Here is a 14,934-nt window from a genome sequence, read left to right as displayed (position 1 = left end):
TCCATCAGGCAATGTTGCTATTTAATAAAGTTCTCAAAATGGGGGAGAGGGTGCAGTGGATCAGAATCTACCTCTCACAAGAGCCCATGGTTCTCTTTTGGCTGACTACAGGTGTACAATGACAAATATTTCCTGATAGAAATTGATGACTTGAGGCCAGAGCGTCCGAGCAGCCAGCGCTACATTTGTCACGTCAACAGCGCCGGCATTTTCCCGGTGCAGTGGAGCCTGAAGAACGGGCTGCACCTCAGCCCCCCCCGAGGTACGTGTGTGCAGCCTCCTCCTGCTCCCTGCCCTGCTCAGGACAGCACTTGGGCAAAGCAATTGCACCTAGCAGCACAGGAAAGATCCAGCTCTGAAAATCAGAAGCTTGGAGTTGATGGGAGTGAAGTTTCCCAGGCATGATCCTGGATTTGGGAAGATGAGAGAGGCTAAGGATGCTGGTTGTACATTAAAACCTGAACACTGAATGAATGGAGTAAGTGTTCCAGGGCTGAAAGAAATGTTGATTTCAGCCTTAATTAACATGATATCAGAAGCCTGTCGTCTTTGCATTGGATTTTTGCTTCTGGTCAGAATGGAATATTGTTATCCAACATTTCATAATATTTTCAGGATATCTTATCACTTAGAAGTTAATGAACTATTTTTTTTTTTACCAAGGATCTATCAGGCACTGTTGCAGATTGCTGAAACATTGCTTCAGGACATAATGGAATAGGGTAGTGTTCCTCTGCTACTGAAATATTTATTCATTTTCTCAAACTGGAAATGTCAATGGTATTGTAAAACCCAGACCTCTGTTCTTTTATTTGCCACCTCACAATTCAGAATGTTTTGTTTTAGCTGCTCCTTACATCAGAGGAGTGGAGACTGTAGGATGTTTGTCTTCTGCCATTCCTTGGATAAGGTGTGAAAAGTGGCTCTGCCTGACCAGCATTTCCTAGAATTTTGCATATGAAAAGTGAAATCTTGCTTTATTAGATATGTGACTGGAGCTGACAAAGATTTTGTGTTCTCATCCCCCTGGACTTGATGGGCGTTCTGAATTGTGTGAGGTCTCAAGAAGCCTACTGGCACTGTTAAAACTGAGAAAAATAAATAAGTCTTTCTCTGGTTCAGCCCCTCTCTGAGAAGTCTCAGAATAATTTAGGTTGGACTGGTGAGGTCACACCTTGAATCCTGGCCTCAGTTTTGGGCCTCTCACTACAAGACAGACATTGAGGGGCAGAGCATGGCCAGAGAAGGGAATGGAGCTGGGGAAGGGTATGGAGCACAAGTCCTGTTAAGAGCAGCTGAGGGAGCTGTGGGGGCTCAGCCTGGAGAAAAGGAGGCTCAGGGGGAAACTTTGACTCTCTACAATTTTAGATTGTCATGTTAATAGTATATTCTTACACTGAGTTTAAAATCTTGATTTCTTAAAATGTTGTCACAGGTATCTCTTAAAGGGGAGTGGAATAAATGCAGCACTTGTGTTCTTGCTGATTTACTGCCAGCCTCAAACTGACATGGAACTTCTGTTCCCCTTTTCCTTCAGTTGTGTGGTTTTTGTTAGATCACAGGGAAGCCAAGTATTTCCCACAAGAAGAATATAATTTTTCTTGGAAGGATGCTCTGTCTCCTGATGGACTCCTTGTTCAGACGCTTCCCTTCAGACGTGTGCAGATCTACAGCTGTTATCAAACTTGATGAGGCTCTTGGCACGTCTAACTGCTCTCTTTAATGACTTAGTATTTAACATGTCTTAGAGAGAGAGTAGCGTGTTGATATGGTGCATGTTTTGAGTGCTTTGTTTAAAAAAAAATAAAGTTTCAGAGCTGACACAACATCAGTTGCAGAAATTTTTCCTGAATTTCATGTGTACTCTGTGAAAAGGGTGAAAATGCTTTCTTGTGTTTCAGTTGCTGCCCTTGTCTGCTTGGCAGATTCATGATTCAGGTTGGAGTGGTCTGACCTCACAGGGCTCCCTGAAGCCCTGAGTCAGCTCACAGACCAGAGTGCCCCAAACAGATCTCAGTGCTCTATGTGTCAGGGGGGGTTTGCAATGAGTCTCAGCTGTTAAACTCTAACCCTTAGCTCTTTGCTCCCCTAGGTTACCCTGGGCAGGACTTCGACTGGGCTGACTACCTCAAACAATGCGGTGCTGAGGCAGCTCCCCAGAGCTGCTTCCCTTTGGTAAGGTTCTCCTGCAGGAAAATCTCCCCTGCTGCATGAATGGCACTCTTCATTCCAGGGAGAAGAACATTTTGCATGTCTTTTACCTCAGTTGCCTTTCCAAGTAGAATAGAAATTTCATGTGGAAGGGACCTGCAATGATCAATTATCCAGTCCAGTGCCTGACCCTCTTCAGGGCTGACCAAAAGTTAAAGCATGTTGTTAAGGGCATTGTGCAGACACTGACAGGCATGGGGCTTTGCACACCTCTCTGGGATGTCTGTTCCAGTGTTTAACCACCCTCTCAGTAAAGAAGTGCTGCCCAGTGCCAAGTCTGAATCTCTGCTTTGAACCATTCCCACACATCCTGTCACTGGAGATCAGCACCTCCCTCTCCACTTGCCCTCCTCTGGAAGCTGCAGGGAGCAATGAGGTCGCCCCTGATGCTCCTTTTCTCTGAATTGGACAACCCAGAGTGCTGAGCTGCTCCTCACAGGGTGTTCCTTCCAGCCCTTTCACCAGCTTTATTGCCCTCCTGGACACATTTGAGTACCTTAACACCTTACCTGTGAAAACTCAGGAAGCAGAAGAGATAAGACAGTATAAATGAGCATGAACTGGAGTAGGTACATGCCAGCTTCCTAGATAAGGAGGCAATGGACCAAATGTTTCAGTTGTGATAAAGCATACTGAAAATAAATGTTTGTTTTGTGAAATTGAGATGTGTAAGAGTCCGTGGAAGAGACATAGAACAGCATCAATCGTTGGCACTCCAGTAACTGTGGAAACAGGGCCTTTTAATAGACCTTATTTTCATTTACTAAGGGTACTCTTTCAATCTTCCATCCTTTCAGCTTGAAAAATTAATTCCATTGTATTAATCAATACAAAGTCATCTTAAATTAGTACCAGATAATCATTTTCCATTAACCAGTGCCTGAAGAACTTGCAAGACTTTGGGCTTTTGTTGGTTCAGTGACAGCACTGCTGTCCCCCAAAGCACAGTACCTTGTCAGGCAGAAAAAGGTACTATTAACACCTGCCTTCCAGTTCCATTTACCATACTTGGGCTATTGCAGTGCTTAGGGGGAGAAATTAAAATGAATAATTATCAGTTTTTGAAGAGAGTGTTGCTGGCTGTGAATTCTTGTTGCCCTTGTTCTGTCTTGTAAACTGTGGCATCTTAGAACAGGTCATTGAATTTATTATCCCTTTTCTGAGAAGAGTTGATCACTGTAGGCTAGTTCCAGAATTCATAATGTATTGATCCTGTAATTACATTGCAGAGTGGCTCTGGGAAGAAGAGTTCTCTGTCTGGCTGGTACTTCTTATCTTTAATTCAGGAGCTCCAGAGCTGGATAAATACCTATTCTTATGTTTTAGGGATTTTTTTTTTGTATAAATGCAAACTATATTGGTGAATAAAGTAAAACCCTACTTATCCAAAAAATGTAAAATGAAAAGAAAGCTTCCTATGCTGCCTGCCAGAACTCAGATGAGGCAGGAATGTTATTTGCATACGTAAAGTGGATTTCCAAGTTAACATGATAGAATAGAGCACTTGGTCAGACTATTTGTCAGACTTATCACTCAGGTGGCAAGCAGCAGAGAATTTCTGATTGCTGAGAATGCCCTCAATCCTCTCAGTGAGCCTCAGCATTCGTATTTTTTGAAGACAAATACATTCTTTGCTAGGTCTGTCTGCAGAGACTTTAACTTAAATTCTTTGTAGTTCCTAATATATCTTACTTCTATTCAATGTGCTAATTATCTGAAATCTCCTCTGTCTGTGTTGAGTATTTTTCTGTGTTATTCAAATAGTGAGGGTTTTATGTGTTGCTCCTGTTCATGGATATTCATATCCTATGCTGGATACACAGCTGGTGTCTTACTGAAGTATTGTTTCTTTCCTAGTTAACTTCTGACCATGGATTTAAAGAGAACATGAAACTCGAGGCTGTGAACCCAGTTGATCCTGAAGAAGTTTGCATTGCTACAGTCACCAAGTTGAAAGATTCTTACCTCTGGCTTCAGCTGGAGGGTAAGCCTGCTTTGGGAGAGGAGTGCTTGCACTGGTTCTGCTGTAGTGCCAGACCTGAGGAGTGTCTGGAGCAAACTCACAGCAAGTCACAGTTTCCTCAATGAAATCACAGTCAAAACCTACTTGCATTGTCTATTTCCAGTTTCCCTTGGCTGGCACTGCTTATTTAAGCCAAAAAAGGCATTTGTGCATTGCAGTGTCAGTGCTGGGCTCATGCACCATGCAAAGTGCTGAGTGGGGCCTTGTGGAAAGCAGGGGCCTTGTGACAGTTTTACAGATGAGTGACTTGCATTCTGAGCAAGCTTTGGCCAGACCTGGGAAGGAAAGTTTTACAGAGGTTCTTCATTAAGATAGAGTAAGCCTGTGTCAGCTGTCCTCCATTATAATCCCATTTCTTGATTGGAAGTACATCAGCATGCACTTACTATGCACTGTGCATCTCTGCTGAACTGCGGAAGGAAAATTCCCATCTCCAGCCTTTAGGAGGAAGTAAATGAGGTCAGAAAAGGATCTGTTCAGTAAAAGGGGATGAATAAATGATTGTTATTGTGTTCCAGATACACCATAAGTAAAAGCAGCTTCACTGGCAAATATACAGCAAGTGTTAACCAAATTGGGCTTTTTATGACTTGTTTCAATTTTTTCTTTTCTAAACTGAACAGGCTCCAAGAAACCTGTCCCTGAGTGTATAGTGAGTGTGGAATCAATGAATATATTTCCAGTGGGTTGGTGTGAGACGAATGGATATCAGCTCAGGCCTCCTCGCAAAGCAATAGGTACCAGTTCTTTCCTGTTTGCAGTGTTGGGTTGATAGAGCTGGTGGCACCTGCCAGAGCAGATTACTGCAGAATTATTGCTGGCATCACTGAATTTGGGAACATTCATCATGCACAGGGAATCTGTGTGTTGCACAACTTGTCCCCCTGGCTGTTGGGTCCAGTTGGAAGCCATACAATAACTCCAAACCCTGCAGTGTTGGCTTGAGACCCCTGCATGCTGTAGGAGCCTGTGGGGACAATCCATTGGCCCTAACAAAGAAATCCTATCTTTGTATAAAAACCCCAAATGCTCTGCATTTACTTCTGTCTGAGCTGTTCTTGCCAAGTGTCTGACCCTGATACTGATTTTACACTTGCGCTTCTGCAAAGTAAAATTAATGCCATAACAAAACAGCATGGAGTGTGTGCACAATTTGGAGTCAAAATAAATAATAGACTGACTTTCTAAATGGGCTAGATGGCGATGATAAAGACGTAGTGCTGGAAAGTAAACCCTACTAGTGTAGTTTTAACTACACTAGTGAGTAGGATAAGATGTCTTCTCTCGACTGGTTAGTGAGGCATGTTTATTAAAGTTTAATGGGAGTTGGATAAACTGATGCATTTCCCGAATGTTTATTAAGTAAGATAAAAAAATTTTGGGTTGAAATGAGCTGTCATTTTCTGCAAGTCAAAGCAAGAGAAACCAATCTGCTTGCACTGCCAAGGACAGAGGAAGAAGAAGGGGGGATCCTGATTAGATAAAAATGATTTGAAAAAAAATCCAGAAGGTTTTTGAAACGAAAGCCTGAAATTGCTGAAGAGGCATAATGTTGCATTACCTTGTTTTATTTTACTACCTGATTGTGAAAACCAGAATTAGATTGTGAAAGCTGGGATCAGCAAGTGGACTCATCACCTAGATGACTGACTTAGTTGCAACAGTGTTTTGCTCCATAGCAATTTTCTTAAGTCATTTGTGTTTCTAACCAGCTGATTTCATTCCATTCAAAGTTAAAGCGTTGAAGTTATTGAGCCAGTGAAGTGGCAAGTTGAGCCGAAGAACGTAACCTTTGGGTACTGAAAAAGAAAGCATGTAATTTTTGTTTTGGCTGGTATTACAGGTAGTTTAGGGGCTCTGATGCAAACAAGGAGGCACAAAAGGTTAGATGTCCTAGAAAATTTGCATATGTATGCCTGATTTAATGAATTTTTAATGGAAGTTGAAGTAAACCTTTTGGGTTGCTTCAAATTCCTTGGACCAGTGTGCCTCTAGTGCAGCTGGGTCAGTTGTCTGACACTGCAGTGAGTGGGAACATTTGTCTGTGTAACTTTGAAGAAATGAGTCCACTATATATGTTGTACTAGATGTTTGATTTGCTTGCATCTCATGTTTTGCTGGTTTGGGTTTTTTTTTCAGTAAACAAGCAGAAAAAAATTGCAGTAGTTCAACCAGAGAAACAGTAAGTAACAGGTTTTTTGCTTTTATTTTTTGTTGGGGTTTGGCTTGAGTTTTTTCTTTTTTTTTAGTTGGAAAATATGCTGTGTTAGGGAAGAGTAGCTTTGCAAAAATGCTGTACTGCATGTAGGGAGATTCCACAGTCCATTTGTGTTAATGCTGGTAGCTTCTGCTGATGTTCAAAAAGACCTCTTGTGCTAGACTAGAAGGAGATAGAAAGCTTGGAATTTGGTTTTTTGTAATTGTTCCTTCTCCAATGAAATTCGGCCCAAAGTAGGCAAAAAGAAAAGTTCTGCTAATATCTACAATTAGTCTAGAAACTCTGTGTCTTGAATGTGTTACTCATTCATGTGAGCCTGCTCAGAAATGCTCCATGGAATGCTCACAGTTGGCTTTACTGACTCTTACAGCTTTACAAACACCAGAGCTGTCAGTAGTCCTGCCAGTGTTTGCATTGCTCCTGAAATGCTGGGCATACTGTTCTCCCATCTTTTGTAATTGGGATCCTTACCAGAGTATTGGAGTCATTTTGGTTGTATTCTGTTTAAAATCCACCTTTTTCAGAATGCATAAAGTGAGGCTGCACTGCCTTGTGCTATGAAACATGACGTTAAAAAGAGTCAGGGAATGCAAACTGCTGTGGGTAGCTTTGGGAGGTGTCTGTCACCATGGTGGCCCAGGGACTTCAAGCAAGGAAGGATTGCTGCTGGCTGTAGCAGTACAGAAGTCCTTTCCAAAGGGAATTTGGTAGTTTTTGCATGTTACTATTGTGAAACAGGGGAGGTATTAAAAGCAGATTAATAAGGCTGGATCTGAGAGAAAGAGAATGTAATGGTGTTTTAGTAATGGAGAGGTGACTGTCTTTACCATCTGTCTGTTTACCCAACCTCCTTCTTTTCATTTCAGAATTTTGTCTTCAAGGACAGTTCATGATGGACTAAAGAACCAGGAACTGAACTCTTCTGACTCAGGTATTGATCACAGAGGTCAGACTAACAAAGGCAAAATCCTCTAACAGTTCACCTGCTCAACACTGTTAGAAGAGGGAAGAGGAGGAAGGGGTTAGAAGATTTTCATCTCTTGAGGATTTGTTGATTTGATTCATTCAAAAATGAGTGAAACAAACAAAACCATGCAGTTGCTTGTGTTCTGCAGTTCATGTGTGCATTAAACATGGCAATCAAATTTTTACCCTAGAACATTGCCCCTCCAGCAGAGGATACATGGAGCTGAGTGTGTACTGTGACCTGTGCAGGTGACCTTTCATTGTCACCTGTTATGTTTGATGTTGGGAGAAGCAGGTGTGCTGTATCTGTGCTCTGGAGTTGTTGGATTCTGGCTTTGGGAAGCAGATCTCTCTGGTTTTTATGTTAACTTCATCATGGTGGTAAACAAAAGCAATTCAAACAGTAAACTGCTTTGTGTGCCAGATGGCAAAATCTAATAATTTTCTAAACTGTTGCAAGAAGGAATGTGATGAATAAGTACATCTGCTGGTGAAAGTCACAGAGATCAATCCATTTGGCAACAAAGTGCCTCCTTTGCTGTTTTCTGTACAGTGAAATGCACATCTGAAGCTTCACCAAAAGCAAGTGTGATAAAAATGATGTGTGCTTGTTTAGCATTTTAATTGGCTTTTAATAGAGCCATAATGTAAATTTGACTTCATTTATTCTTCTGCCAGTTTTCAGCTGCTGAATTTAAAGGTCTTTAAGTGATAGTGTTGCTCAATCAAAAAAAACCTACAACACTGCTGGGTGAAACTATGTTGGTTTTGTACATAAGTGTACTGCAATATATTTTAATACTTGAACTTTGAGCAATGCTGAACCATTAAATAGATTTTGAGAGCTTGATGTCACTTCAGCAAAGGTCAGTTTATCTGTTGCTGCATCTTTTGTTTGCTAATCAAAGGAAAAGAATCTAAAAATGCAAAGCCGTGTAATGCTGCAGTTTAGGATAAACAGTGGACAATAACTGCCAGTTTCTCTGGTGGCAGAAGTTTGGGGGAGAGAGGATTACTTGACTGGAAAATTTATCTGTGATTGCTGGGTAGGAGCTTCTTCTGTTACCAAAAGGCTGGGATTGTCTTTGTCTTTTCTGTTCTCACTGGTGTAACACCATGAAGCAGCAGACTAGCCAGAGAGGAGTGTTTCTTTTCTGATACATGACCATCTTTATTTACTGCAGTTTGACAATTTGCAAGCATGGTTGTGAAGTATGAAAAATGTTTTGGCAACATGGAATAACTAATGCTGCCATTGCAAACGTGACACAGAAACTACCTCAAATTCCTGTCACTCAAGACTTTTTCCCCTCCTGTTTTTTGCAGCAGACAAACTGTTACGTATTGCGAGATTCTATCCCGGGGCAGTTCCAACGTGTGATTTAAACATTTGTTTTCTCCTTTCTCACTTCTCAGTGGTAATTAATGGCAAGTACTGCTGCCCAAAGATCTACTTCAACCACCGGTGCTTCTCGGGGCCTTACCTGAACAAAGGCAGGATTGCAGAGCTTCCCCAGTCCGTGGGACCTGGGAACTGTGTTCTGGTGCTGAAGGAGGTGAGCTGGATGGACAGGGGAACCTGCAGAAAGTAGTGTATCATAAACACCAGGTTATCTCTCTAATTACAGATGGGTAATTGAGAAATTAAAGCTGATAATGAGTAAAGAGGGCCTTTTTGCATATAATAAAGTATAAATCATGAATGGTTTTATGAATGGCTGAAAAGAGTAAAAGCCTCTCATTTATCTGAGTAACAGTCAGCCTTCTATTCAAAATTTTATTTTCTGCTAAAACAGTGTAACCTGTAATTACCACAATCAAAGAAGTTAGTGTCTTTTTATAGCTGTAATAAATGTTTCCTTTTTAATTAACAGAATTTAGCTGGAGATAATCCCAAAATTCCTTTACAGTTTGCACTGTTGATGGTAAAACAGAGGAAATACGGATTTTTTTAGTCGAAATGGCAAACTACTTTCAGTAATTGGGAAATGAAAAGAATTTTCTGTGTTTTATAAGTCGGATACAATTTGCATAGATCAGGTGGAATTACAGTTGGGCTTCTTAATGTAATTAAGGGAGAAAGAGACCATTCTTTAATGCCAAAGAGCTTCTTCTCCAGAAGGTGTTTCACAGCAAATTTACAGATACTTTAATGCCATAATTATTTTTCTGAAATTTAAAAAAAGGTCATGGTGTGCTTATTATCTTACCTGAGAGGCTGGAAATTTCCCAAGACATAACTAACTATATATGCACACTTGAGCTCTCGTGAAATGATCACTTTATATATAGGAATTGGCTCAACATGCCTGGAATTTTTACCTTCCCTACCAAGTATCTTAACTGGGAGAGACCTTAAAAAAAACTTTCTGGCAGGCGTGCTGTAAAACAAGAGTCTGATTGACAAGAATCAAGCAGGTTATTGAAAAAGGCCCATTTTTGTGTGCAGAAAAGTACCCTATCCTTTCTGCAAAAGAGCAGATGTGAAATTCTGTGGCAGCTTCATTTAACCTTGAAGGTTTACTCTGCTTCATTGCCTGAAAGCAGAAGGAGTGCACAAATTCTGCTGATATGCAGGTGCTGAGTGTTGCTGAAAGTTCAGCCAATATGCTCAGTTGTATTCATTTCAGTTATGATTCTTGCTCACTGTGTGAATCCTAGAGAGAGTTTGGTACTTGCATTGTATTTAATATTTTTCTTTGATTTCTGGACTGCTGCATTAGTAGCAATAGAACTGCCAATTTGTAATGTCAAGGTGGTGATGCACCCAGTTGGGAATGATTTGGAACAAGCACATAGTGAGCATAAAAGGTACAATTAGAGTGCACATTTTGTACTAACCCCCACTAACTTCAGGCTATTCACAACTTCCAAGTTACTTTTACATTAAGTACCCAAGAAATTACCATTTTATTGAAACACAGGCTTTATCATGGTTCATGGAAGCAAAACAAATGAGAACTTAGGATTCTGTGCTATGATTTTGTTGTGAGCAGTAGGTTGGCAGGCAGCAAAATCCTGCAGCATTTTTTGGCACATCTTCACATGACATACAATCTTTAAGATAATCGCTCAGATTTAGCCAAGGTTATGCAAGTTTGGGAGTACTGAGCCCCAGGCACTAATTTAGTGATGTGTAATTCAAGGGCAATGACTTGGAAATTGCTGGATACACTCGTGACTCTGCAGACAAATTCTGAGGGCTGGGAAGGCCCAAAGTGTCTGCTGCTCTCAGTGTTCGTTTTGGCACTGTCAGGAGGTGTCTGTAATCCTGCTGTGAATGAGTGCTTTGATGCTAGATAATTTGGATGAATAGGAGTAATTTCCTATTCTGCCCTGGCTCTTTAAAACAGATTTATTGTACAAATAACTGACACATGTTTTCTGCTCTTCCCTCCCACACTGTAGGTTCTCACTTTATTGATCAATGCTGCCTACAAACCCAGCCGTGTCCTGCGAGAGCTGCAGCTGGATGAAGAGGCTGCGTGGCATGGCCATGGAGAGACCCTAAAAGCCAAGTAAATTCTTGTCCTGTCCCCTCTCTAGTCAATCCCTGTAGCTGTTCTCTGCAGTCTGTGCTTTAACTTACATTTCATAGAAGGAAAAATTGCTTAAACCATATCAAGATGCCAACAGCTATTAAATATTAAATTCTTTATAAATTTCTTTATTAGTTACGTGGAGTGCATGTGATTTTAATGCTCCATAATATGCCAATGTACTCTGCTATAGGTATGTGAGCAGCTGGTGGTCAAGTGAGACTGATGTGGTACTGGTAGAACATTTTACTGACAGACTTGTGGGTGAGGTTTTAGATAATTTATTTCACCTGAAGATAATTGTCAGTGTTGTAAAGCAGAAGCATGTACAGCTTGGGAAGCTTCTCAGGCATTTCCACACAAATTTCTTAGTGGAAAAAGATTCTTCAGAAATAAAGTTAGAAGCTTTGAAATGGCCTGGCATGGAAGTCTTTCTACAGCATTCTACCCTAAAGCACTCCCAGTTTTCCTGCTGAGCTTTTTGGGTTGGAGCTTCTTTGCAAGATTACTTTAACAGCTAGGAAAAAAGCAGTGAACATATTTGCATATATTTGATAAGTCCAGATATTCCTTTATAGTCTAGGGATGGTTTTGTAATTAGGTCACTGTGTTTGCATACTAGAGATTAGATTTTCCCAATGCGCCACTGCACACTTCCCTACATAATTTTGAACATGTCAGTAATTCTTTTTTTGGATCAGTTTTTTTTAAAAAATATATATTTCCATATATTGAAGGATTTCTCTGGATTTGGGCAATACTGAGATGACAAAGGTTAGTGTAAATAGAAGGTGTAGCTGAGGAATAAAGAAAAAAATATTTGTTTAGTCTCACTAAAGTTGCTGTCTGCTTTTTTTTGCCCTAGTAGTGACACCAGGGGTATCTGGACTATGATGGTACAGCTCTTTTTTTTCAAGGCATGAACTAGGTTCTTGCAGGCCTGAAACATCCCTGGTAGATATCAGCACATGCCTGTAGCTGTGCTGGGAGAATAAAGCAGAAATGCTGAGCTGCTCTGGCAGATATTGCACAGTGCAGTTCTTTCAGGGTAATGGCAAGGTAGGGGAACAAAAAGAAATCTTTTCTTCATTTAAATCAAACTGGAGCAGTATTTGGAGTCACGGCAAGTGACTGTCCTGGGGCATTGTTCAGCAGTTAGACAAAAGCTGATAGGAAATGTGGCAGTGCCCCACTTGCCTCCATAGGATGAGCATAGGAAGGCTCACCAAAAGCTCTGTGCTCTTACATGTATGAGCTCAGTGGGTGTTCTCAGCCTTGGTTTGAGGGACCAGCTGTCCATGTCACAGTGGGCACTTCTGCAGTCCCATTAAAGCAGAGAGAGAGCAAACCATCTGTGAACAAAGACAACACAGCATCTGAATTCTGGGACAGTCCTCTCAGATGCTGTTTTGTAGTTGCTGACAGGGCAGTGTTGCTGTGTTTGGTACTGCAGCCACCTCTGTGATGACTTTTCTCTATTTGGGGATCTTACATAAGAGACAAGAGCTCCTGTTTCCTGGACTTGGCTGTCCATAAAGTTCATCATGGCTCAGATTTTCTCTCAGTTTGATCTCAGTATTCTTGAACACCTCCCAGTAAAGTCCTTTTATCCTGGTAATTAGAAAAATTCTAATTATGCTCATATTTTCAATGCTAGATACAAGGGCAAGAGTTACCGTGCGACCGTGGAAGTTGTGAGGACGGCAGATCGGGTGGCAGATTTCTGCAGGAAAACGTGCATCAAGCTGGAATGTTGTCCAAACCTCTTTGGCCCTCAGATGGTGCTGGATAAGTGTTCAGAGAACTGCTCTGTCCTGACAAAGACAAAATACAGTGAGTAGTTCCTTGATCCATACCAAAGTGGAGCTCGGGGTGTTACATTTTAGTTTCTTTTGGCTTTGACTCCAGAAGAAATCCAAAATACATTGCTTTGCTTACAGAAGGAGCAGCTCAAGCACTAAATACAGAGGCCTACAAAATATTCATGTGCCAGTGTGTAGGGCAGAAAAAATTAATTCTGTATTAAGTGGTAGAACCATGGCTTAACTTCTGTTGTGTGCTTAAAACTTTGTCTTGTTTTAAAACAGCTTTTGGGACAAAAACTAATACTATAATTTAAGTGGCATTATAGTTGCTTTTACCAATTTGTTGTGGGGGAAAAATTGCAACACCTTCAAGATTTTTTCTTAGTTTTTAGGGTTTGTATAAGCTGACTTAAACCATTTGACATTGGGAGAACAAACAGTGCATTGAGGCCATGTTTAAAAACTTAAAGATATCATAAAAAGTGCCGCTAAATTGGACCAAGTATTTTGTAATTTTTGTGTCAAATAGGATCAGTTGGGGGCTTCCCAGAGATGGAGGAAGTAAGTCTTTGCAGGGCAAACAAAATTCATGGAGTAACTCTTGTTCCTTAAACCAAATTGAAGAGGAAAATCCAGACATACTGATTTTGAAGTTTTGCAGAATTGGGATTCTTGTTGGGAAATGTCCTCCTACTGATTTTTCAGTCCTGATGAGGGGCAAACATAACTAGTGGCACTAAAGGTGCATCTCATCACTGTGCTGCTTTCTTCTGTCCTGGTAGCACACTATTACGGAAAGCGGAAAAACAAGCGGATAGGTCGGCCTCCGGGTGGCCACAGCAACCTGGAAGTAGCCATGAAGAAACCCAATAAAAGACGGAAGAGACGAAAACATTTCTTTGTTCATAAGAAAAAACGTTCTTCTACGTCCGTGGATAACACTCCAGCTGGATCTCCCCAGGTAGGGCACTGCCAGCACAGCCCATAGATCTGGGCTGTGGTCTTTGACAGCTTCATTTGAAACAACAAACATTTGTTCCTTGTAAATTCAGAGCTACAGCTGCCTTTTTTTCTTCTTTCCTAACTCTTCAGGGCAGTGGGGCAGAAGAGGAGGATGACCAGGATGAGGTGGATGAAGAGTCTCTGACTGAGGATAGCACCTCAGAGCACCAAGATGAATTGCTTGAAGAATCAGAGGTGTCAGAGAAGAAATCCCTGTCGTCGTCTCCCACCCAGAGTGAACTGTCTCATTCCCTGGCTCAGGACCGAGACAAGCGGAAGAGGAAGCTCAGGACCTTTTCCTTTTCTGATGATGAAAATAAACCTCCTTCGCCAAAGGTAACTTGGAATGTGGATTGCTGTCCTGGCTTGCTCCCTGCTAGGCAAGCACCAAAACCTTGGGATTATACATGTGTTCCCATACAATACTCTGGTACCCCATGAAGGGCATTGTAGAGACACTACAGAATAATGAAAATCCATTATGTTTATTATGATTGTATCTTAGGACTGTAATAAAGACTAAACATAGGTAATATTTTGGGAATTCTTTTGGCTTGTGTAGGACATAAAGATGGAAGTTGCTGAAAAGCTGCAGCTGGACAGTAACCCTCTGGAATGGAGTGTGGCTGATGTGGTACGATTCCTCAAATCCACCGACTGTGCTCCACTGGCAAGGATTTTCCTTGATCAGGTATCATCTTCTGTCTGCTAAATGTTGAACCTGTCACTTCTTATCCTCTAAGGAATCAGAAAAAGAATTTTTTAGTAGGGTTCTGAGGAAACAAACACTCGTGCAAACTGGAGCAATTTGGGAGAGGAGAGTTCAGGGAATGACCAGATTTTTTTCAGGTTTCTCAGTACTCGGTGGAGGATGTTTTGGTCTGTGGAGCATCTGAATCTGAAAACTACAAATAATGCCTACAACCAAGTACCATGACAAGAGTCAACATTTTATTTTCACCTTGGATGTTCAAGATACACTTGACCTTATCTATGGAAAAATGCAGTGGTTGATTAAAATTACTTTGTGCATGAAATTTCCTTGGTTTCTTTTGTTGGGTTGAATTTTTTACAATAGAATCTCCTGAGAGTCTGTCCCTCAGCCAATGAATTTAAGCTGGCATTTTAAGAAAGGAGTTAATTTATTGTGTGTGAGAGAGATTTTTGAGC

At 41.1% G+C, this 14,934-nt stretch overlaps 1 protein-coding gene across 2 annotated transcripts in view; it reads left to right on the top strand.

Annotated features, from left to right (window-relative positions):
* Positions 1-14,934, top strand: part of SFMBT1 (Scm like with four mbt domains 1) — a 71,963-nt gene that overhangs the window by 51,536 nt on the left and 5,493 nt on the right. For both annotated transcript variants that reach the window (XM_085072876.1, XM_085072875.1), the window contains exons 9-20: positions 112-262; positions 2,093-2,175; positions 4,069-4,195; positions 4,858-4,971; positions 6,374-6,416; positions 7,319-7,383; positions 8,835-8,974; positions 10,827-10,936; positions 12,615-12,790; positions 13,545-13,723; positions 13,855-14,100; positions 14,327-14,455. In XM_085072876.1, coding sequence (XP_084929002.1) covers positions 112-262; positions 2,093-2,175; positions 4,069-4,195; positions 4,858-4,971; positions 6,374-6,416; positions 7,319-7,383; positions 8,835-8,974; positions 10,827-10,936; positions 12,615-12,790; positions 13,545-13,723; positions 13,855-14,100; positions 14,327-14,455 — 1,563 coding nt within the window. The remainder of the gene's footprint in view (positions 1-111; positions 263-2,092; positions 2,176-4,068; positions 4,196-4,857; positions 4,972-6,373; positions 6,417-7,318; positions 7,384-8,834; positions 8,975-10,826; positions 10,937-12,614; positions 12,791-13,544; positions 13,724-13,854; positions 14,101-14,326; positions 14,456-14,934) is intronic.

This window comes from Lichenostomus cassidix, chromosome 12 (genome assembly GCF_008360975.1).
Source record: "Lichenostomus cassidix isolate B80296 chromosome 12, HeHo_3.0, whole genome shotgun sequence".
NCBI classification, from domain to species: domain Eukaryota; kingdom Metazoa; phylum Chordata; class Aves; order Passeriformes; family Meliphagidae; genus Lichenostomus; species Lichenostomus cassidix.
Note: the sequence above shows the minus strand (reverse complement) of the source record. Positions and strands in the feature narration are given on the sequence as shown.